General features: G+C 48.0%; 1 protein-coding gene across 3 annotated transcripts in view; it reads right to left on the bottom strand.

Annotated features, from left to right (window-relative positions):
* Window positions 1–24618, bottom strand: part of MVB12B (multivesicular body subunit 12B) — a 465376-nt gene that overhangs the window by 99087 nt on the left and 341671 nt on the right. For all 3 annotated transcript variants that reach the window (XM_078646102.1, XM_078646101.1, XM_078646103.1), the window contains one exon: window positions 8802–8857. In XM_078646102.1, coding sequence (XP_078502228.1) covers window positions 8802–8857 — 56 coding nt within the window. The remainder of the gene's footprint in view (window positions 1–8801; window positions 8858–24618) is intronic.

Genomic DNA, 24618 nt, shown 5'->3' with positions numbered 1-24618 from the left:
CAAAAATGTGCAATGTCACAAGCCCTTGGTTCGGGGGCACTCTTCCTCGCCTGGAACCCTGTTGTACCAACAGTAAGTGAGCACCCCCTGTCGTTGCCACACGGTACTGCGAGGCCAGACCAGCCTCCCTGGGATGCAGGGCGCGCCGAGGTGGGAGCAGAAAAGGTGAACGCAATTCACGTGCCCACTTGGGAACCAAAGGGCCACTACAAGCAGACAGGCTCGACTTCACTCAACGTCACTTTACAAGTTTCTGCCAAATGTGATCCCTGGTAAGGCAAGATGAAATGCGGGCGGATTGACCTGGACGACATGGCCAATTACAGACCTATTTCGCTGCTCCCATGTATCAGCAAAATTGCGGAGAAACTAGTGAATGCGCAATTGTCCCAATTTCTTGAGACAAATAATCTTCTGCGTCAATCCCAAACAGGATTCCGGCCCGGCCATGGCACGGACACTGCCCTCCTCTCCGTCATCGAGGAGGCAAGGTGTATCCTGGATTCAGGAGGATCAGTGGCAGTGATCCTCCTGGATCTCAGTGCCGCCTTTGATACGGTGGACCACCGTGTCCTTCTACATCGCCTGGCCAGGGCAGGAATTGTGGGAACTGCACTAGCATGGATTGAATCCTTCCTTTCCGGCCGCTCTTTTCAGGTGTGGGACGGTAACTCACGTTCAGATTCACTATCACTCAAGAACGGAGTTCCCCAGGGATCATCGCTTAGTCCCACCCTGTTTAATGTATACATGGCCCCGCTAGAAGATGTAGTGACCCCATATGGGATAAAAATAATAAATTATGCTGACGACACTCAACTCGTCGTTTCCTTGTCCCACCTGGATAACCACCCAGACAGCCTGCTGAACTGTCTCCAGGACATCCACACCTGGATGTGTGAATCCTCCCTGAGGCTGAATGGTGCAAAAACCGAAATCATGCTCCTGGGCAATAAATGGACGTCCATCCCTCCATCAGTTTGGCCGGACGCCTTCGGTGAAGTTCCCACACCAAAAAAAGAGATCAAAACACTAGGAGTATGGTTGGAACCTGACCTCACCATGAGGACTCAGGCTGTCAAAACAGCTGGCACCTGTTTCGGTCTCTTGCGATCTGTTCGCAAGATCCTCCCTCTTCTCCCTCTCCCATCCAGGAAACTACTGGTCCAGGGGCTCATCTTAGCCAGGCTTGACTACAGTAACGCCATCTATCTTGGGGCACCGGAATTCACCCTGGCAAAACTCCAACGCACCCAAAATGCGGCGGCTAGGCTCATTATGAACCTCCCACCCAGAGCCTCAGCCAAGCCGGCTCTTAAGGCCCTACATTGGCTCCCTGTCCGCCAGAGAGTAGAGTTTAAAGCCTTGTGCACCACCCATAAGCTCATCAATGGGGTTGGTCCGGCCGCTCTGAAAGACATGGTTATCCCCTACAAAGCCCCAGACTCCTTCGCTCTGACGCCGAACATCTGGCCACTGTACCAAAATTCAAGAAGGCTCGTACCGGTGGTCGCCGCTTCGCGGTCAAAGCTTCTACAGGATGGAATTCTCTTCCACGCAGTCTACGCCTGGAATCCTGTCACGCTCTATTCCGAAAAAAACTTAAAACCTTCCTGTTTCCTAAATAGTCCATTTCCCTCCTCCCCCTCTCCTGGTCCACATAGATTTATAGCGCGGGGATGCCTACGGGTCACCAGGCGCTTTAGAAATCGCAAAAAAAATAAATAAATTAAAAAAAAAATTTTGAAAACGCGCGGATTTTGCTTGTTTCGCAGCTTATTAAATTCAGTCACCCACTTCAGACCTCTAGGCGCTCACCCCGTCTGTAGTGATGTCTCGGGTACGGCGAGAGGGGACGCCATTATCCAGTGTTGCAACAGTTGCCAAAAACATTTTAACAGGAATGGATGAAAATTGTGTACATTCAACAAGAGGGTTTTTCCTGTTCTGGACCAGACACTTTGCTTAAGGAGGAGCGAGGCAGCACTTTAAACCTTCTAAAAATCATTGCGGGAATCTATAGTCCCTGAGGAATGGAAAAGAGCCTTGGTAGTACCACTCTTAAAAAAAACGGTGCTGACCCCAAGATGCTTGCCAACTTTCGGCCCATCTCTTTGTTGCCCATGTTCTCAAAAATCCTGGAGAGGCATGTTAACATCCATCTTTCCTCTCATGTGGAGACTACAGGTTTTCTACATCCATCCCAGTCGGGATTCCGCTCCTACCACTCCACTGAAACTACCCTCTTCGGGGTTACTGAGAACCTACGCACTCGCCTCGACCATGGTGAGACCGCGGCGCTTATTCTTTTAGACTTAAGCGCCGCATTCTACACAGTCTCACACCTCATTCTCCTGCAAGCTCAGAGAATGGCTGGAGTGACCGGCCCTGCCCTTGCCTGGCTGGCCTCGTTTTTGAATAACCGCACTTTTCAGGTGGTATCTTCTAGTTCTTCCTCCTCCGTCCGTTCATCTGCGTATGGTGTCCCGCAGGGATCCTCACTCAGCCCTATGCTCTTCAATATCTACGTGAGACCCTTGGCCACCATCGTGGAAGACGCTGGTCTATCCCTCTACTCATACGCAGATGACACCCAGATTCTTTTTTCCCTCTCCTCAGCCGCAGCGAATGCCCCATCAGCTCTTAAGCTTGGACTTAGCCGAGTGGCAGAGCGGATGCAGGCGAATCTCCTGAAGCTGAATGGAGATAAGATGGAGGTTCTCATTCTGGGCAAGCAGAAGCACCTCTGGAGCCCCGCGCACTGGCCTCCAGAAATGGGCCTACCACCCCTTCCAGTGACCCAGGTTCGCAACCTTGGCTTTGTCCTGGATGACTCTCTCTCCATGCGACAGCAAGTGGTGAAGGTGGCAGCCACGTGTTTTTCCATCTGGGGTTGGCTTCGAAAAATATTATGGATGCTCCCAGTAGGGACCAGACGCTCGGTGGTCCAGGCTTTAATCACCTCTCGCCTGGACTACGGCAATGTACTCTAACTCGGGGCCACCTTGGAGCTTCAGAGGAGACTTCAGCTCGTTCAGAATTCAGCTGCTCGCCTCCTCTGTAAGGTCCCATGGAGATCCTCAATCTCCCCTTTTCTTAGAGACCTTCACTGGCTCCGCATCGCCAACCATGTCAAATTCAAGGCCCTCTGCTTTATGCATAAAATCAAGCATGGGTCAGCTCCAGTCTACCTCCAGGCTCTTGTCCAACAATATTCTCCACCCCGTCATCTTAGATCATCAGCTCATGGCAATTTTCTGATTCCACGCTTTAAATTGATGAGAACGGGCGTACGCTCTTTCTCCTGTGCTGCCCCCAGGCTATGGAACTCTCTTCCGGCTACATTGAAACTCAAACTATCTTTGTTGAAATTCCGCAGAGACCTTAAAACCTGGCTCTTTTCTCAATAACAACTGCGATGTGTAATCACTATTTCTTTGGCGCCGGGAGACCCCCTGTGGGTAGCTGCGCGCCCTACAAATTCAACTACAATACAATACAATACAAAAATGGACCTCTGAAAGAGTACTTGCACCATGATGAGAATATTGATACCTTTTTATTACCCTGTTTGTTGGTACTCATTTTCACTTTCCCCTAAGCTGGGATGGGGCCTAGTGGAAGGAAGGAAGTGGGCCCAAAATGTGTCAATGCCCTATGATTGGCTTCTGCTTACGGAACACAAGGAGACATGCAGCACTTTAAAAAACTCCTTCATAAATAAAGTGCATCCTTTACTTGCTGCAATTATAAAGGTAACTCTTTGGTGCTGCGCTACCTACCGTACGCGCAGCGCCAAAAGACCGTCTAGGGTGAAAATGAGATCTAGAATATTTTAAACATTAGGTGCTCAAAACCCCAAATTTGCAGTAGGAATTTGAAATCCTCGAAATCATATTCCAAATCTGTAGCAACTTCTGATGACAGTTAACACTTAAGACTAGGAAAACGTCTACAAATGTGAATGCCGTTCGGAGGGGATATGTTTAGGGCATTCGTGAGACCAAGAGGGCTCGAAGAGGAGGGGCAGCCTGGAGGCAATGCAAGAATTGTCATAACACCCACAAACCTGGTGTACGTTCCCTAACATTCTGCAGAACCCCCACAATCCTGGAACCTTGTGGTATTGTGGACCTCCCAAGGTGTTATGAAATACACCTTTTTCATGGGGTGTAGTGGGCGGAGTTTATCCACCCGCAATGGTTTTCCAGGTGGGAAAATAAGAAAAGTGGTACATGTTCGAATGCACCTTTCAACAAAAATGTACTCCTGTGCTTTGTCCACAGTGTGGGTGCCGCACAGGAGGAAGTGCAGAGGAGAGAATTATGCCGGGGTAACAAGTTCAAGTTCAGGCATTTATAAAGCGCACTACTCACCCAGAGGGTCTCAAGGCGCTAGAGGGAGGGGTTCATTGTTTATCGCAACTGCAGCTTACAAAGGTTTTACCATGTCTGGGAATTTTTGAGAGTCCTAAAAACACAGAAAAACCCTGCAATGTGAACATGTTTCACCTTTTATATAATATATATATATATATATATATAAATATATCCCTAAAAAAACGGCGTTCCTCACGAGCACTCAGGCACCAGATGGACAGACCACAGTCCACTTAAAAGTCCAGAAAAGTTGATTTATTTAATTCATAAATCACCGTGACGCGTTTCGCACGGTGATTTATGAATTAAATAAATCAACTTTTCTGGACTTTTAACCCCTTCCACGCTCATGACGAGCTGGGCTCGTCATGCAGTAGCCTCCTGCTACGCTGATGACGAGCCCAGCTCGTCATGAATAATGATGTTGATGGATTTCCAGCACAGGGGAAAAATCCCCATAGCGTTCAAGGTGTTAAGTGGACTGTGGTCTGTCCGTCTGGTGCCTGAGTGCTCGTGAGGAACGCCGTTTTTTTAGGGATATTGATTCCGGCTGCTCCGCCGGTTCGAGCCACCCCAGCTAAAGTCGAGGGGTTGCCAGCAGGAGCGTTTGGTTTGGATATATAAATATATAAATATATATATATATATATATAAATATATATATATATATATATATATATATATATATATATATATATATATATAAATATGTATATATATATATATATATACATATCTAAATATATATATACATATATAAAGATATATATCTATATATCAATATATATAGATATATATAAATATACATATACATATCAATATATAACTCTGGGCATTAAGCTTGCCTCATCTCTACAACGGCCCCCAGACGCCGGGGATGCCTGGTTTCACCCTGGCCTCGGTACTGGACCTGTGTCAGTTCTAAAAGCGGACTAACACGGAAGACCTTTCTGCCAGAGAATATTACCAACTCCCAAAAGCATGTAAGTTACACCACCCACTGGAGGGAAGTAAGTTTGATTGCCATCTGCACTACAAGTCCCACAAGACACTTTGTCATCAAAGGAAGTGATTCCCTAATAAAAGACCATTAGAGGAAATGGATTTGAATAACATCGAACTTGCAAGTGGAGACGGCATGACCAGGTGAATGGCAAACCTTCGAAAAAGTTCCACGGCGAACGAAACGCGTCAGGACATTGCCACATGCTGTTTGAACTCCTTAATAAATCGGCAAATTGAAAGCTCTGTGTGCGGCTCAAAATTCCTTTCCAGCGGAGGGGAAAAAGTTATTATAAGTATCGGCTTGGTTCTGCCGAAGAGCCTAGCGCCACCATAAGAGCGCCATCATTCTCCGACTTGAACCTAACTGTTGGAATCGGCAAAACGACTAAGGAGAATGCGGTGCCGCCGAGGACTGGCCTCGGTACTGGACCTGTGTCAGTTCTAAAAGCGGACTAACACGGGAGACCTTTCTGCCAGAGAATATTACCAACTCCCAAAAGCATGTAAGTTACACCACCCACTGGAGGGAAGTAAGTTTGATTGCCATCTGCACTACAAGTCCCACAAGACACTTTGTCATCAAAGGAAGTCATTCCCTAATAAAAGACCATTAGAGGAAATGGATTTGAATAACATCGAACTTGCAAGTGGAGACGGCATGACCAGGTGAATGGCAAACCTTCGAAAAAGTTCCACGGCGAACGAAACGCGTCAGGACATTGCCACATGCTGTTTGAACTCCTTAATAAATCGGCAAATTGAAAGCTCTGTGTGGGGCTCAAAATTCCTTTCCAGCGGAGGGGAAAAAGTTAATATATATATAACTCTGGGCATTAAGCTTGCCTCATCTCTACAACGGCCCCCAGACGCCGGGGATGCCTGGTTTCACCCTGGAGATACCCAGAAAGGGACCATCTCACAGGGAAAACCAGGACGGGTTCCCCAGAGGTCTACAGCGCCAGGACACTCGGGTAGAGTAACAGTGCGCTTTACAAGTATCCCACATTTACATTTACATATATATAATATATAATATATATATATATATATATATATATATATAGTCCCTCTTTTAACACATTGTGGCGTGCCCTCTGATTGGCTGCTTCTTATGAGTCTACGCGGTGTCTTTTGGGAGTTGTGGTAATGGAAGGGAAATATTTTGTATCCCTGTACAGGCCACAGGGGCCAGTATACAACTGGCCTCTATATGTGGAGTATCGACATGGGATTTAGGAAGCGCACGCTGACTGAGGCTCAATTCGAGCTCAAATGTACGAATAGTTTTATAATGCGCTGTACATGGATGTAAATGAACTCGGGCCATGCATTTGATCCAGTTTCTTTGCTGGGAATGATATTAATATGAATCAATGTGAGTTCCTGCATAAGGTTGGTGGGATGGAAAGATAGGTGAGAAGAGATTGGCTGTTGGTAGGTGCTGTGGATATGGCTTCCAAGAAGGGAGAGCTGTTTTCTAACATCTGGAATACACGTCCAGGTGTGCATGATTATTTTACATCACTCTACTGTGAAGTTCAGTAGGTTATGTAGAGCTATGCTTCTTTTGTTTACTTTGGTGACATGCCTTTCCTTCTGTGTCATGTTAGTAGCTTGCTGTTCAGTTTGTATGTGTAATTACCATTGTTCCCTCCGCATAACACATACAGTAGAATTACTCTCATTGCAACCTTGTCTGTTCACCTTTTTTGGAAACCTTGTCTCTGTGTTTTGCTCAGCTAGTAGACTCAAACACGTCAACAAAAAAAAAAGAATATATCGTATTTTGTTTTCTGTTCATTGTCTTGAATCTTAGTGCACCAACAGATTGGATTGTGTGGCAGTCTGTGGATTTTAAACAATATTGAACATTTTGAGTTTATTCGCATTTCAATTTGAGGTTTGGCCGGTTGGTCCCAGCCTAGAACGCTCAGGTTGTAGGAGATTAATTCGAGGTTAATAATATCTTATTGGCCTACAACAATCTCACACCCAGTACATCGACAACCACCACAACACCGCGGGAAGCAATGGTTTTCTCTCCCATCACCAAAACTCATCTTATTAACTATTATATCCACTTATAATACATAGGATTCTGTAATCCCTGCATATTCGCTTTTCTCAAAAAAATTTAATCGGCGACTTGTGATGCACATCAGAACTCAACTATTAATCAACTACTATAATTTATTACAGTCAAGTTCTGACGTCACGTTGACTGCTGGTGAGGTGAAAGGCAAGTCGGGTCAATGTTGCTTTTCTTTCTTCTGCTCTATAATGACAAGCAGAGAGGATATGTTTATTGTTTGCACTCCTTACACAGAGAAAAGGTTGAATCTTTCTGCATGTTTCTACATGTTCCAAAATCCTGCAGTATTTTTTAACCTACTTGCGTTGAACTGTTTCTAATATATGTTTACAACAAATACCTAACAGGTTCTTTATGTGTTTAATTTTGGACTAGAGGTTTTATTTGTATTGTTAATGTGAGCAAACATGCTCGCTCTTTCATTTGAAAGAGCTACGTACCAAGATTCTAAGAGGCTTGTGGGAAAGGTGATGGTGTGACAATGTATTATATGGGATAAAATACACCCTGGTGAACATAATAAGGATTTTGCAAGTCACCTCTGAGTTCCATAACCTTATAAAGGAACTTGGGCTTTGGCCTCGTTCCTCTATAAGGTTATGGAACTCCTCTGTGCTCTGCAATGCCCTTGATAAGGTAATGCAGGGGGTACTTTATCACTTATATTAGAGTTGCATACACTTACCTTGTGATGTAGTGGATGTGATCTAATGCATGCCTTATAGTGGGCAATGCCACGCACCTGAACACGTCTGCTGGCAGAGACCAAGTATGGTGAATTCATTCATCACTTAACTTCAAAGGAATTAGATTATTTGATTTCACCAAACTAGGTATGACTGTCCAGCTTTGTATCTACCTAGTATATCCTTCATTATGTTCTTTGTGATATTTGTTCCCTTCACCCCCTTCCTTAACTACTCCAATCCTAGTATATTTCACTGGGGGACAGTGATAGGAAAATGTGTCAACCTGTTTAAGTATTTTATAAGATAATGCTGCTGTACTTCACTGTGTATGTTTTTAAAAACGAAATTGCCTGAAACTGAAAAAATCAACCAAAGTTATAAATGTATTAATGCACTCAGATGGCCGGCCGACAGCAGAGGCCATTTTACTAATAGAGAGGGGTTTAATATGAGAATAGCTTGGGTGGATCTGTGATTAGACCCTGCAAACACCAGAATGCAAGAAATAGTTCCGCAATAAAGTACAGTTATTTGAACACACTGAATCATTGAACAGTTTGTTAATTCTAGAACAGATCCTTGGAAAATACAAATCTAAAGAATGCAAGTAATGTAAAATAATCCCTATGCACTTACAGCTTCCGACGCACACGCAAACTTCTCTGAAACCATGAAAGGCACGCCATCCATTGCTGAAAAGGAAAGACAAGAGATGATTAGCAAAGTGCTCACCCTACCTCCATTCCTTTCAGTAGGTGCTCGCCCTACCTCCATTCCTTTCAGTAAGTGCTCGCCCTACCTCCATTCCTTTCATTAAGTGCTCACTCTACCTCCATTCCTTTCAGTACGTGCTCGCCCTACCTCCTTTCCTTTCAGTAAGTGCTCGCCCTACCTCCATTCCTTTCAGTAAGTGCTCGCCCTACCTCCATTCCTTTCAGTAAGTGCTCGCCCTACTCCATTCCTTTCATTAAGTGCTCACCCTACCTCCATTCCTTTCAGTACGTGCTCGCCCTACCTCCGTTCCTTTCAGTACGTGCTCGCGCTACCTCCATTCCTTTCAGTAAGTGCTCGCCCTACCTCCATTCCTTTCAGTAAGGGCTCGCCCTACCTCCATTCATTTCAGTAAGTGCTTGCCCTACCTCCATTCATTTCAGTAAGTGCTCGCCCTAACTCCATTCCTTTCAGTAAATGCTCGCCCTACCTCCATTCCTTTCAGTAAGGGCTCGCCCTACCTCCATTCATTTCAGTAAGTGCTTGCCCTACCTCCATTCATTTCAGTAAGTGCTCGCCCTAACTCCATTCCTTTCAGTAAGTGCTCGCCCTACTCCATTCCTTTCATTAAGTGCTCACCCTACCTCCATTCCTTTCAGTAAGGGCTCGCCCTACCTCCATTCATTTCAGTAAGTGCTTGCCCTACCTCCATTCATTTCAGTAAGTGCTCGCCCTAACTCCATTCCTTTCAGTAAATGCTCGCCCTACCTCCATTCCTTTCAGTAAGGGCTCGCCCTACCTCCATTCATTTCAGTAAGTGCTCACCCTACCTCCATTCCTTTCAGTACGTGTCGCCCTACCTCCGTTCCTTTCAGTACGTGCTCGCGCTACCTCCATTCCTTTCAGTAAGTGCTCGCCCTACCTCCATTCCTTTCAGTAAGGGCTCGCCCTACCTCCATTCATTTCAGTAAGTGCTTGCCCTACCTCCATTCATTTCAGTAAGTGCTCGCCCTAACTCCATTCCTTTCAGTAAATGCTCGCCCTACCTTCATTCCTTTCAGTAAGTGCTCTCCAATGACACTTTCATATCAAATGCATACACACTCTTGCTCTGGTGACTATCCATCACCAATGTCCATAGACCCAACAGGCAAAGCTGGGTCAAGACCAGAATCTCTCTTGAAGGAACATCCAGAATGCTTGGGAATTTTTAGTGAAACTTAAAAAGGGAGTGAGTGAGTGAGAGCTTTGCATACGTAAGCATACCCAGAAATGGACTCAAGTCTACCTGGGGCTTTCCATCAAAGAGTCCTATTGTACAAAGAAAGCTATGGTTGACCTCTCTTCTACTGGAGGACTAGAGAGAGTGTAAATTATTACACGAGGGCCCTCATCGAAGGGGGTCCATGTATTCAGAGTCTTCTCCTTAACACACGAGTCATACTTGCTACAAAATACGAGTAGCAGCTTATGCAAAACACCAGAGGCTGATGTCACTCCCCTTCAAGGACACACACCAACATCACAACTTCATCGCAGACCACATGCAATTCCTACCAAGATTCCGAACAAGGTTTTCCCAAGGTTCAAATAAGTTGTAAGTACCAGAACTCATTTACGAAAGTCCTTTCCTGGTCCACAACAGTACTAAAGCGGTCTTGATCGAGGAAGAGTGTCCCTCATTACAGTGCGCTGATCTATTCCGATTTGGGTGGTAACTCATGTTATTACATATTTTTGGAATTATGAGTTTTGTGATCAATATCAGCTGATCAATCCGGACAATATTTATCAGAAGGAAATGCCCAGTATTTAACAGAAACATGCGGATTTTGACTCTGAAAGCACTCAAATCTACATGTTAATGCCAAAAAATTAGTAATAGGTGATGGTTATAGCACCCGATAAACATCTCGATGTCGTTTTTTACCGGACTTGATAATCACATCCGATAATGGTCACTTCGTAGTGAGGGATAAAAACTGTCTTAAGGCCGTTCTTCTTGGCTTAAGTCTTCAGATTGTCTTGAGGAATGGAATGAATTTAGTAGTCTTGGTGAACAGAAAGACACTCCTCCTTTAGAAGATGGTATGGGTTCACCAACAAATTGAGCTTCATTAGATCCTGATCACTTTCAAGTAGGTAGTCACCGGAATGTGCTATTGTTGCCTTTACGTCAACAAATTCAATGCACAACCACAGAAGTACCTTATGCCAATGCCAAGACCAAGGCCACACCTAACCTATTGTTTGACTTTGAGCATAAAGCGGGCTACAAAACCTATGTCTATTTTAGCCCTGCAGACACAACCACCTACTAGCTGGAGGAGTAGTCTGCAACAGAATGATGTGTGTCTACCAGAAGAAGAGGTGTGACTCTGGTCTCCCTTGCCCATTCCCCAAGTGCCTGGTTTGCATGAGGTAACCCCGCATAGAAGGCACAAGGGTAGAACCACACATATCAGCAAACACAATCCTTTGTCAGGAAGTGTCTGATGATGAAGAGGCACTGCTCATGCCCATTGGCCAGTCACGTACATAAGCTAACGTCAAGAAATCGGTCTGTAGACCTGCATGTGCACAGCACACGTTAGGAACATCCATGTTTACTTTGTGACTATAGTTTGGGCAATTCACATGTCAAAATATATTTTGGGACTCAAGGATCTTTATCTAGAATTCTCTTATCACTGCTGAAAAACCGGGGGTGCCTAAGTCTCAGAGTATGTGCTAGTGTCGGTGCCGACCAGGGTAAATCCAGGACACTGGTCAGTCGGCCTCTATAGTGAACCCGCTCCATACAAATGTCAGTACACATAGGAGTACAACTTCTACCTTGCATTGCACCGATCCCACCACGGTATGAGGCCGCACCTCCCACTTCCAACCACTGGTCTTATTCAAAACATTCTAGAAAAATGTAATTATATATATATATATATATATACATAAAAATAAATCCACCATCAAAAAATATGACTAAAAATAGTACAGAAATCCAACGTGTTAAAAAGTCATTAAAAAAACATCTGGAGGCCCATTTACAGAAGTGTGGAACTTCTATCGTCCAATACCCAGGACATATTTGGGGTCACGGACGAGTTTTCATGTTTATCCACAGGTAAAGTAGGCGGGGCCAACTGCCTGCCAGCTGATAGTACCACAGTATGGACCCGGGAAAGAGGATTGTCTGCCACAGCGACATTGTATCCATCTGTATAAGTGTCCACATTTGTATATATGGTTCATTAATGCAAAGGGTTTACTGTCAGGGGATGCGCTCTAAAGAACTGCAAAGAACTGTGAGTTCAGCCTGCACTAATGACAGTGGTTCCAGTATACACGTTTGCAAAATGTAACAATTTGAGACAAATAAAAAAAATACCAAATACATTTACTCATAAAATACCAAATGTAAAGTCAAAGTACTTGTGGGCCAGACATAACTTTTTTTTTTACCACCTTCCTTGAACCAGGCAAGAGGACTAGAATACTTGCTTACACATGTGAAAAGTTGCAATAGGCAGCTCCCCAGCCCTCTCAACACACAGAGGACAGACTTGTAATACTGGGAGGGATTTAATATTCATTAGACACTCATTTTGGGAGGGTATGTTTATGCCAAGGAACCTACGAAGGAAATCATCTTTTTCCAAGAAGTAATGAATACATATGGAATGATTGTCAAAGTAACAGAGGATGCCAGTGGCAGGTTGTAAGTTACTAGCAGCTTGGTCACAGAGGTGCCCTGCTCAATGCCAATAGCCTAGCAGAAATGTTTGCGGAGCGCACTTAATGTCACCTAGATGACTAGCTGCATAAGGTACTTGAGTGGTCTATGTCTTTGAAAATCCACAAATGCTGTCCTCCTACTGGCCCGAATAAGCACCCGTCCCACAGGAAATTGACGTGGTTGCATGCCAAGACGGAGGATGCAATCCAAGGTGAATGGGGCCAAGTAAATCTGATTGTAAGGGGCATTTACATCCCTTTCAAAGGAGATCCTCAGAGACAGTCTGAAATCCCTTGGACCAATAAAGGCAGGCACAGGCAGCTTCGAGGACCTTGAAAGTTATTAAACTTCAAGAAGAGTAAGAGGACAATTGGTTAAAAGGAAAATCTAAAACCACGTCTTGACTAATGGAAGGTAAGTCACAGAGGAGCACCATGTCAATATAAAATTCCACATAGAGCTTAGAAAACTAAATATCCTGTAGGTCACCAAATAATCTGATAGAGACGTGTGTTAAGAAAGTTAAGGACTTCCCTTTGTGGGAATTTCCTGGCTCTATGCCAGTTTTGTCAGCAAGACCAGAACAATAGTCACCCTCAATGGGTAGATCCATAGACAAGCAGAAGCTAGCAGTTGTCCCATCAGGGTGTTCTTTTCATTGCTTTTCTAGACAAATAAAGCTTTAACATAGTGAGTCCTGAATAGCAACACTTGCTACCAGAATACACTGACAGATGCTACCTTAAATGGCTTGTGCAGCTAAATAGCATAATAATCCACATTTGTAAAGCACAAACAATCACCCGTAAGGGTCTCTACGCACTGGGGGCCGTTGGGAAGATTAAGCAAGCTATTGCCCAGAGTCACATGGTGCTGGGCTAATCTGTCGCCAGCACCGGGGATCAAACCGTGATCCCCAGATTCTAGCGTCAGTCGCCCTGGCCGCGGCGCCACACCTCTCCCTGTGAATTACGCAGTCAACACAAATATTAAGAGGAGTGATTATGCACCGCAAGGACACGTCTCTGAAAGAAAAGGTCTTATAGATAAAGCTCTTCTCTCAAATAGGCAAACTCTACACAGGAGGCCATCCGTGTGGAGCTGTGGTTGGTTTAAAGTTCTGCAGACGTTACACAGTATGAGTGGACCCATGAAGACAACATCATCATCACCGTGTTTGCTTACAAGACAGGTAAAGTTCAGCTCACTAAACTTTCTCAAGCGGTACAGGATCTTACACCGCATAATCCTACTGGAACAGATGAAAGGAACACAGAATTAAAAATAAACTATACAAAATAATTTAGGGCAGTGGAGAAGATCCATGTCATAATATGCGCAATCCATGGACAAATGTTCTTGCAGCAAGAAGCAACAGAATCTGAACTGTGCAGATCAGCAGCAGGATGGAGCAGATGCAAACTTGGTAATGTTCCTGCATCTGAACTATTTGCTCCCTCTATTTTTAACTTTAAGTAATTATTAGTTCTTCGGTATCGGAATGGCGCTGATAAAAATGACACAGGAAGGGATCAGAAAGTCAAATCTATTCTGTTGAAGAAAAATTGCTTCACTTTTCACAGGTCCTCTTCTGCTTTGGTTTCCACGCCACCATGGTATCCACAAAATACCACCATGATACCCAAGAGATAACATCACGGTGTCCAAGAGACATCATCATGAAGTCCAAGAAACACCACCACAGTACCTACGAATCACCACCATGATGGCCAAGAAACACCACTAAGGTGCTTAAGAAACTCCACCATGATGGCCAAAAAACACCACTAAGGTGCCTAAGAAACTCCACCATGATGGCCAAGAAACACCACCAAGGTGTCCAAGAAACACCACCAAGGTGTCCAAGAAACACCACCATGGTGTCCAAGAAACACCACCATGGTGTCCAAGAAACACCACCATGGTGTCCAAGAAACACCACCATGGTGTCCAAGAAACACCACCATGGTGTCCAAGAAACACCACCATGGTGTCCAAGAAACATGATGCCCAAGAAACACCACCATGATGCCCAAGAAACATGATGCCCAAGAAACACCACCATGATGCACAAGAAACACCACCATGATAGTCTAGAAACACCACCATGATGCCCAAGAACACCACCATGGTGTCCAAGAAACACCACCATGATGCCCAAGAAACACCACCATGATGCCCAAGAAACATGATGCCCAAGAAACACCACCATGATGCCTAAGAAACACCACCATGATGCCTAAGAAACATTACCATGATGCCCAAGAAACACCACCATGATGCCCAAGAAACATGATGCCCAAGAAACACCACCATGATGCCCAAGAACATGATGCCCAAGAAACATGATGCCCAAGAAACACCACCATGATGCACAAGAAACACCACCATGATAGTCTAGAAACACCACCATGATGCCCAAGAAACACCACCATGATGCCCAAGAAACATGATGCCCAAGAAACACCACCATGATGCCCAAGAACATGATGCCCAAGAAACATGATGCCCAAGAAACACCACCATGATGCACAAGAAACACCACCATGATAGTCTAGAAACACCACCATGATGCCCAAGAAACACCACCATCGTGTCAAAGAAACACCACCATGATAGTCTAGAAACACCACCATGATGTCCAAGAAAGACCACCAGGAAGGCCAAGAAGCACCACCTTGATGTCAAAGAGGCACAAGCATGATGACCAAGAAAGACCACCATGGTGTACAAGAAATACCACCATGAGATACCCAAGAGATAACACCACGGTGCCCAAGAGACACCACCATGGAGCCCAAGAAACACAACCATGGTACCTAAGAAGCACCACCATGATGGCCAAGAAACACAACCAAGGTGTCTAAGAACTCCACCATGGTGTCCAAGAAACACCACCATGATGTCCAAGAAGCCCCGCCATGATGTCCTAGAAACACCACCATGGTGCCAAAGAAAGACCACCATGGTGCCAAAGAAAGACCACCATGGTGCCAAAGAAAGACCACCATGGTGTCCATGAAGCTATCGCCTCATCTTTCTGCGCGATCCCGCAGCGGTAATCGAGCGCTGAGGCGCCATACAAAGCAGCAGATAAAAACAATGATATGCCAAGGGCTCAGTCGTGTAATTAGCATTCTCCTAAACAAACGAGCTTCAACAGAGCTGTAATTAGGCAGGCCTGTAATTAAGTGCACGGCCTTTTTCATACCGATCATGCTGAAAATGGCGTGATGAGCGCAGGAGTGTTATTAACGCTGTAACCCCAAACGGAGGCGCGGCGGCGTACATGGGAATCAGGGTGTCAGGACTGTCAGAAACCTATTTGTAAAATATGTTAAAAGGATTTTTAAAAAAAATCATAAAAACAATGTGCCTAATCGGCTGTTCTTGGAACAATTAGACACAAGATGTCGAGAGGGATTACAAAACGGGTAAAATATATTAAGGTTAAACAAATGGTAAACTAGATGTTAGCACCAGTTTCGTGGCACCGCCTCTTTTTTTTAAGAGTTTTATTTCCACCGTCCCGTGAACAGCACAACAGCGGGGCGGAGGGAGAGGAGGACACAGCCCACAACAATCTTCATTTGTTCTGCCTTCCGGGGACACGGCGTCACCTCCAGAGCCGTGAAAGTACCTGGGTACAGACACAATTATTTACTACTAATGAGATCACCTTCCAGTGTAATAAAGAACTGCGGGGAGCGGAGTTTGAAAACGCTTTGAAGGCAAAAGTAGTAATTACTTTCGCTTATTCCTTCCCAAGTCGGACGAAAAGTGTTCCCTTTTTGCATTTTTTTACTTGGTAAATAAAACAAGTAACGTTACAGCAAAAAAAAAAAAAGAATAAAAAAAACCAAGTATGTATCGGCTTAAAGGTGCAGCCACGTTAGCGACTTTTAGATAACTGCAATAGTGCGGAAAGGTGTGTGTGTGTTGGGGGGGGTAGGGGGCGGGGGTGTAAAAGGCGAGGAGTAGGAAGGGTATCTTGGTGGGAAGATGGTCAGAGAGAGAAACCCTCGGTCACAGGTCACAAGCCTGTAAGTCATGAGTTTCATTCCTGGCAGGGCCAAGTGTCTTTTCATCCTTCGAATTACATTACATTACATTAAAAACAATTACATTGGGTGATATTAACACCTGCTAAGCTCAGGGCTTAGAAATAGCACACCGCTTCTATTAAAGTACTTTTAAAAACGAAATAAACAAATGTTTATTATTGGCCGCTGATGCAACACGTACAGAAAGAGCAGAAGGGCACCACAGAGAGGAGAGGGTGCATGTGTGAGGATTACGGGGAGGGCAGAGCTGCGGGTGCGAGGGGGGGCTGAGGGGGGGTGAAGTGGCGCATTTGGATGGGGGTCCAGCATCTGGGTGCCGTTTGCAGAGATGGATTTCAGCCCGTGGAGGGGGCGCTGCCGGTCGGTTCCGAAGCCTCCTGTCCCCGCAGGTTCCCATCTACAGGCACCCCCCCCCCACCCCCTCTTCCCGCCACCCCCCTTCCCTTCCTGGCCATGGCACGCATCCTAAGTTGTATTTACTCTCCATTGCTTTATTTTGCCTAGTCTTGTTTCTCGTTTGTTTCTGTGACATGTACATTTGTAACACTCTCCTCGTGTAACGTACTTGGTTCTATTGTGAAGCGCTCTGACACCTTTGGGTAAAGTCCGCGCAATATAAAAATGCATTAAATAAAATTAAAATAAATACTCCCACAGCGCGCTCCTTCACGCGAGTCATCTGCCCCCTGCTCCAAGGGGTTTCAGGAGTCCTCCTTTGGAAACACTCCTGGGTCACTTGGGTCCCACCCAGGACAACTTACTTCCTCGAGTCTTGGTGGCAAACACATGATCAACAAACTTCGACAAGTGCCATCGACGAAAAGTCAGGAGGAGGTGGCGCCGCACTAGAGACTCACCCTGGACAGGCCAAGAGCAAGAAAGGCGCTCAGGGCTCGAGCCACAAAGGTATTTACTCCTCCAAGATCAACTGTGGTGAGGAGATGCTCCTGCGGCTGCGACGGCGACATCTCATCCTTTGTTCAAAGAAGGGCGGGTGCAGCGATTCCGACTTCACACATGGGATTGGCGCTCACAAAGTCTGCCACAAAGTGGAATTCACATGTGAGCAAATCTACTAAAGGGTGTGCGAGGAGACAGTCCATCAGAAACACCCAGGAACTCACAGATCAGGGGGCAGCAACATTCTGTGGGGGTAGTGTACACCCTGAAAACGGCCGCAGATTTACTCTCGTCAAAGACAGAAAAAAAATCATTATTTAATGATAGGGAAGGGATGCAACCCTCCCTGCCTCCCAAAACAGGTAACGGTTTAGGGGAAAATGGTTTCTCAAAGTGAGAAACTACTGCCACTCAGGAGGAAAAAGAAAGTAAAGCTATTACATTTGGATGCATTAGAATACAACATGATGCTTTTGCAAGAATACACCTGCTACCTTTCTGCAGGAGTAAGTGCACATGAAGGTACTCCGTTGTGAGTACTGAACTCAGCATTGGGCACTAAATGTAGGAGTTACCCTACTTAACAACCTTTCTTTAAGCATCGGGGCCTTAGAAGCCGATACAACCCAAATGTATGTGTAAGATGCATGGAGCACAGGGTGGATTTCTGCACGGAACAATGGGTGGCGATCTGCACAGGACACTGAGTAGCACCCTGCGCGGAACGCTGGGCGGCACCCTGCGCGGGACGCTGGGGGCCGCACTGCGCAGAACGCTCGGCGACGTCCTGCGCGGGATGCTGGGAGGCACCCTGCGCAGGACGCTGGGTGACGTTCTGCATGGAACCCTTATTGGCGTTCCAAGCGGGACACTGGGTGGCGTTCCATGTGGGACACTGGGCGGCGTTCCATGCGGGACACTGGGCGGCGTTCCGCGAGGGACACTGGGCGGCGTTCCGCGAGGGACACTGGGCGGCGTTCCGCGAGGGACACTGGGCGGCGTTCCGCGAGGGACACTGGGCGGCGTTCCGCGAGGGACACTGGGCGGCGTTCCGCGAGGGACACTGAGCGGCGTTCCGCGAGGGACACTGGGCGGCGTTCTGCGAGGGACACTGGGCGGCGTTCTGCGAGGGACACTGGGCGGCGTTCTGCGAGGGACACTGGGCGGCGTTCTGCGAGGGACACTGGGCGGCGTTCTGCGAGGGACACTGGGCGGCGTTCCGCGAGGGACACTGAGCGGCGTTCCGCGAGGGACACTGGGCGGCGTTCCGCGAGGGACACTGGGCGGCGTTCCGCGAGGGACACTGGGCGGCGTTCAGCGAGGGACACTGGGCGGCGTTCAGCGAGGGACACTGGGCGGCGTTCCGCGAGGGACACTGGGCGGCGTTCCGCGAGGGACACTGGGCGGCGTTCTGCGAGGGACACTGGGCGGCGTTCTGCGAGGGACACTGGGCGGCGTTCTGCGAGGGACACTGGGCGGCGTTCTGCGAGGGACACTGGGCGGCGTTCCGCGAGGGACACTGGGCGGCGTTCCGCGAGGGACACTGGGCGGCGTTCCGCGAGGGACACTGGGCGGCGTTCCGCGAGGGACACTGGGCGGCGTTCCGCGAGGGACACTGGGCGGCGTTCCGCGAGGGACACTGGGCGGCGTTCCGCGAGGGACACTGGGCGGCGTTCTGCGAGGGACACTGGGCGGCGTTCTGCGAGGGACACTGGGCGGCGTTCTGCGAGGGACACTGGGCGGCGTTCTGCGAGGGACACTGGGCGGCGTTCCGCGAGGGACACTGGGCGGCGTTCCGCGAGGGACACTGGGCGGCGTTCCGCGAGGGACACTGGGCGGCGTTCCGCGAGGGACACTGGGCGGCGTTCCGCGAGGGACACTGGGCGGCGTTCCGCGAGGGACACTGGGCGGCGTTCCGCGAGGGACACTGGGCGGCGTTCCGCGAGGGACACTGGGCGGCGTTCCGCGAGGGACACTGGGCGGCGTTCCGCGAGGGACACTGGGCGGCGTTCTGCGAGGGACACTGGGCGGCGTTCTGCGAGGGACACTGGGCGGCGTTCTGCGAGGGACACTGGGCGGCGTTCTGCGAGGGACACTGGGCGGCGTTCCGCGAGGGACACTGGGCGGCGTTCCGCGAGGGACACTGGGCGGCGTTCCGCGTGGGACACTGGGCGGCGTTCCGCGTGGGACACTAGGCGGAGTTCCGCGTGGGACACTGGGCCGAGTTCCGCGTGGGACACTAGGCGGAGTTCCGCGTGGGACACTAGGCGGAGTTCCGCGTGGGACACTGGGCCGCGTTCCGCGTGGGACACTGGGCCGCGTTCCGCGTGGGACACCGGGCCGCGGGCCGCTTTCGACACCGGGCCGCGTTCCGCGAGGGACACTGAACGGCGTTCTGCGAGGGACACCGGGCGGCGTTCTGCGAGGGACACCGGGCGGCGTTCTGTGAGGGACACCAGGCGGCGTTCTGCGTGGGACAATGGGCGGCGTTCTGCGAGGGACACTGGGCGGCGTTCTGCGAGGGACACTGGGCGGCGTTCTGCGAGGGACACTGGGTGGCGTTCTGCGTGGGACACTGGGCGGTGTTCTGCGTGGGACACTGGGTGGCGTTCTGCGAGGGACACTGGGCGGCGTTCTGCGAGGGACACTGGGCGGCGTTCTGCGAGGGACACTGGGCGGCGTTCTGCGAGGGACACTGGGCGGCGTTCTGCGTGGGACACTGGGCGGCGTTCTGCGTGGGGCACTGGGCGGCGTTCTGCGTGGGGCACTGGGCGGCGTTCTGCGTGGGGCACTGGGCGGCGTTCTGCGTGGGACACTGGGCGGCTTTCTGCGAGGGACACTGGGCGGCGTTCTGCGTGGGACACTGGGCGGCGTTCTGCGTGGGACACTGGGCGGCAATCTCTTGACAAGCACAGGAGCCCTCATAAGGATATGGCAATATTACAACATACACGAGACACATTAATTCGGAGTATAATAGACCGGAACAAACTGTTGCTTGAAACCAGGTTTACGGTCGGCATGAAGGGGCACCCTGAAGAATCCGAATCGTGCATAAGAGATTAAACAGAAGCATACATTGAATTTACCTTATCAACTATATGGGTTGACCACGGGAACGGAATACTCTCCAGTAGGGGAACATTTATCAAACATCAAACCGATTTGGAAAGTTCGGCACAATTTAAAAAATTTAAAAAGTGCAGAATAGTAACAACCCCAGAAGGACATGATACAGTTGTAATATTTCAGGAACATTCACATCTACAACATTTGTACAAAATGTTCCACCAGACTGAACATTCTGCATACGGATATCTGATGCATATGGCCATTTCCACATTTAACTTTTATTTTTTCTAAACAGGGATATTATTTTTTTTCATGGAGAAGCTCGTCCCCTGCATATTCATCTGTGTTTTTTAGTGGAGGTTTCTGAATCATTGGTTATTAAAAATATCACCAGGACATGCCTCAACTCACCAGGATATGCCTTAACTCACCAATACGAAAACCCTCCACGTAGCTCCAGAACCAAGACAGGCCTACCTAACCAGGAATAAGACCAGAACGCACCACCGTTAGGACATTCACAAAAGCTTAATCTGACTGTGGTCTGTGATGGTCATCCTGGGATCATAGGGGGTCATTAGGATGGTGGGCGGACTTTGCCCGCCCGCCATCCTCGTTATAATAGGGACCGCCCTCCATAAGGGCAGGGGTCCCGTGGGGGGTATTAGGATGTGCCCGCCACAGTGGCGGGCACATCCTGTATTTTTAGCATTGTGGCGGGCGGTGTTCTCTGCACCACCCGCCACAATGCTAAACATGCATTACAGCATTTGCATTTACAAAGCGGAAGGCAACGCGCGGTGCCTGTCGCTTTGTAAATGCAAATTAAGGGGGGTACCACAGGTACCCCCGTGTGCACCCTCACCTCTCCTTCACTCTGGGGGCCCAGAGGGGGCCCCCCAGAGTGAAGACCGCATGCCTTTCCGTGGCGGCATCGCCGCCGCGGAAAGGCACCTACAGACGCCCATCATAATATGTCTGACGGTGTCTGATAGACACCGCCACCATATTATTCCTTTTCCGCCCCGGCCGCAAGGCGACCGGGGCGGAAAAGCGGCGGATGGTCTTTCCGTCCGCCGAGGTTCCCCCCGCCATACTAATATGGCGGGGGGGATGAAACTAGTGTGGATGTCATCGTAATGGGCCCCATAGTCTCTGAGTCTGCTAAAAAGTGCTACAAGGCCATACCCGTGCAGGATATGAGGGGTACCTCTCTGGATCCTAGTTCTGGCAGCGATTTCTGAGCCGGACCTGGGATCAGGCCGACCCAGTGAAATATGCTGAATTTGTCTTGGTGGCACTTGGCAGCACTGGGACACAATTTAGCAGAACCTGCACGCAACACCCTTTGCTTGGAGCAGCAGCATACAGGCAGGAGCGGACTTTCTTATTTTCATTTCCAATCGGACCCAAAACAAAGGCCTGCTTTAAAGGCCATCGGCCCTTCTTTTGTTTAAGTATTATCTTGGCTGGGGGACATCGGGAGCCTAACACCAAGATGCCAATGTAATGGAAGGAAACAAAGGCACACAGCTTATCACTTCACATGTATCTTAGAGAAACTAGGACTTTGGGGCAGGTTTTTGACTTTATTCAACCCCCTCCCCGTGCAACAGATGTGCATGCACTGTAAGAATTCCAGGTGTATCTGTATATATCTGTAATCACACAAAGAACGATTTCAATGGCGCTTATTTTCTTTTTTTTATTCTTTTATAGCGCAACTCATCTCAGTGTCTAAATTTGGAGCACTATACGTCTCACTATGTGTTTTTAATACGCAGCCTCTTTGTGAACATTATGTATAAACTAGAACAGATTTACTGTAAGATGTGTCCCTGTTGTCAGTTTCTGTGCAGCAGATATTTAAAAAATAAATCTATAAACTGTTTGCCTGACTCCAATTTCATGCTACGCCCCTTGGGACTCCACCCCCTTTCTTCTATCACAGCTTGAATCCCAATTTATGAGTTCCTGTAGTTTTTTAGGACTCGCTGAGTCAGCGCGCATGCGCTGCTCAGAGAGACATTTAGTAGCAGCTTTTGGAAGTGCTCCCAAAGCAGCCATCAGCTTGCACTCACGCGCACAAGCACGCGCGCTACTGCGCGTGCATAGCTTTATCGCGTCATCGCTTTCTCTTTCACAGCAATCGTGATTGCGATGACTTTCTCTTTCACTGCCGTGCGGCGTTACTATTACTACCGCGCGACCAATGCTTGTTCTGTTTGATGGCCCAGTGGATGGGCATCTCTGCTGGTAAGTGGAAGCTTCGCCGAGGCCATGCCTAGCTGCACTGCGGCTTTGCCCTACAGCAGCCTTAGCTCAGTAGCTCCGGCCTCAGGTCCAGAACACAGGCAGCTGCTGAGTACCTCTAGCGTGCACAGTGCTCTCCACCACATAAGGCCTGTTGCATTGTTCAAGTTGCCGCCTTACGCTTGATGGACCAGGTTCCCACCTTGGCTTTGCACACTCTACCTTACTGCCTTCCATGTCCGCTCCACACCCACCACAGCTCAGTCACAAATGCTCTTGCTTAATCCTGCGTAGAGGGCATGCAGGGTAAGTGCCTTTAAGACGGAGCTATTCAGGGCCTGTCGCTGTTAGACAAAATGTGACCGGGTGCTATGTCTATTGTTTCTGATGTTTGCACACTTGCAGCTTGTTATTTATGTGTATTCTGTATCAGCAAGGGGAAACTGGGTAAAGAGTGATTTAAACCAAGGTCATGACCTTACAAGCGGCACACTTCAGCTTTTTCCACTCTTACAGAATTATCTTTCGGGTTCTATTCCCCTGTTCGTTCATTCACTCATGGCTTCTCTGTGGCCTCTGCCATTAACGAGGGCCTTAGGTGGGTTTAGTGACACAATCCCCTGCTTCCGGGCTGAGATGTTAAGAAATATTATCCTAATACACCCTAATTTCGGGCTGCCTGATATTATTGGCTTATGTGTTCCACCCATATTTCTCACCCGGGCCAGCAACTTTGAGATGGGAGGCTTTTATCACTGTACCATAACGCAGAGCAGTCAGTTGCCTCTTTGACATAGTAGGTGCTCTCAATGACTGGGATCGACTATGTGGTCTCACACCTGTGAACTTTCCTTCTTCCCTATCCGCTGTCTACTTTTCCGGGCCATTTCTGCTTTTTACTTTCCCAACTCTCATCAGGGTGTAACAACTGGCAGTGAATAACACCATTTTAAGGAGTCTCGTGGAGCCTTAAAACAAATCTGAGGTGTCATCTTAGCTTGAGTTTGGCAGCTTTTGGCTGACAGAACACAAACTGCATTGCGCCTTCTCTGTAGCCAATCGGCAGCTTGGTTACTGTGGTGCACAAAATATGTTCCCTGACCGGAACAAGGTAGCCTACAAACCAAAAGGGTACTAAGATTGCAACCAGTGCCTACAAAAGTCCTTGCCATTTAGGCTTGTAGGTTGTGGACATTTCCCCACCACTCCACCGATGCTGCCACCTATAGGCATTTCACCATAGACCAGGAGCCATAGACCTATCTTTGGTAACTTCGCAGATAGCCTACAAAGCACTAGATACCCCTAGATGACACACAGCCAAGGCGGGCCTCACTGCCCGCTCTATAACACCACAACAGTAAAAGGAACATGCAGGAAAGGGCTACTTTAAAAATGAATACAATGGGTCAGATCTGCATGTTATTCCGAGCATTTCCCACAGTTTTAGCGCTTTGTTTTAATTTAACTTGCTTTGGTCTTGAAGAAGTTCGCCCACCAAAATTCCCTTTCCCTCATCCACCCGCCAAAGATGCCTTTTTTGAAACAACAAGCCTGGAAAGTGCCTGGCTGCTTATACTTCAGAATAAAGCCGTGTCTCTCTTTCTGGTGTGAGTCTGCCTTACATTCAGAACTACTGAGCGACACCAAATCAGATGCAATGGCGACACCAAACAATGCATCAACAGTCAAACAATGCTGCCTGTATTTGTGTTGGTGC

The sequence above is a fragment of the Lissotriton helveticus genome, chromosome 5_1, assembly GCF_964261635.1.
Source record: "Lissotriton helveticus chromosome 5_1, aLisHel1.1, whole genome shotgun sequence".
In the NCBI taxonomy this organism is placed as follows: Eukaryota; Metazoa; Chordata; class Amphibia; order Caudata; family Salamandridae; genus Lissotriton; species Lissotriton helveticus.
The sequence above is the reverse complement of the archived record's forward strand: the minus strand, read 5'-3'. Positions and strand labels throughout refer to the sequence as shown.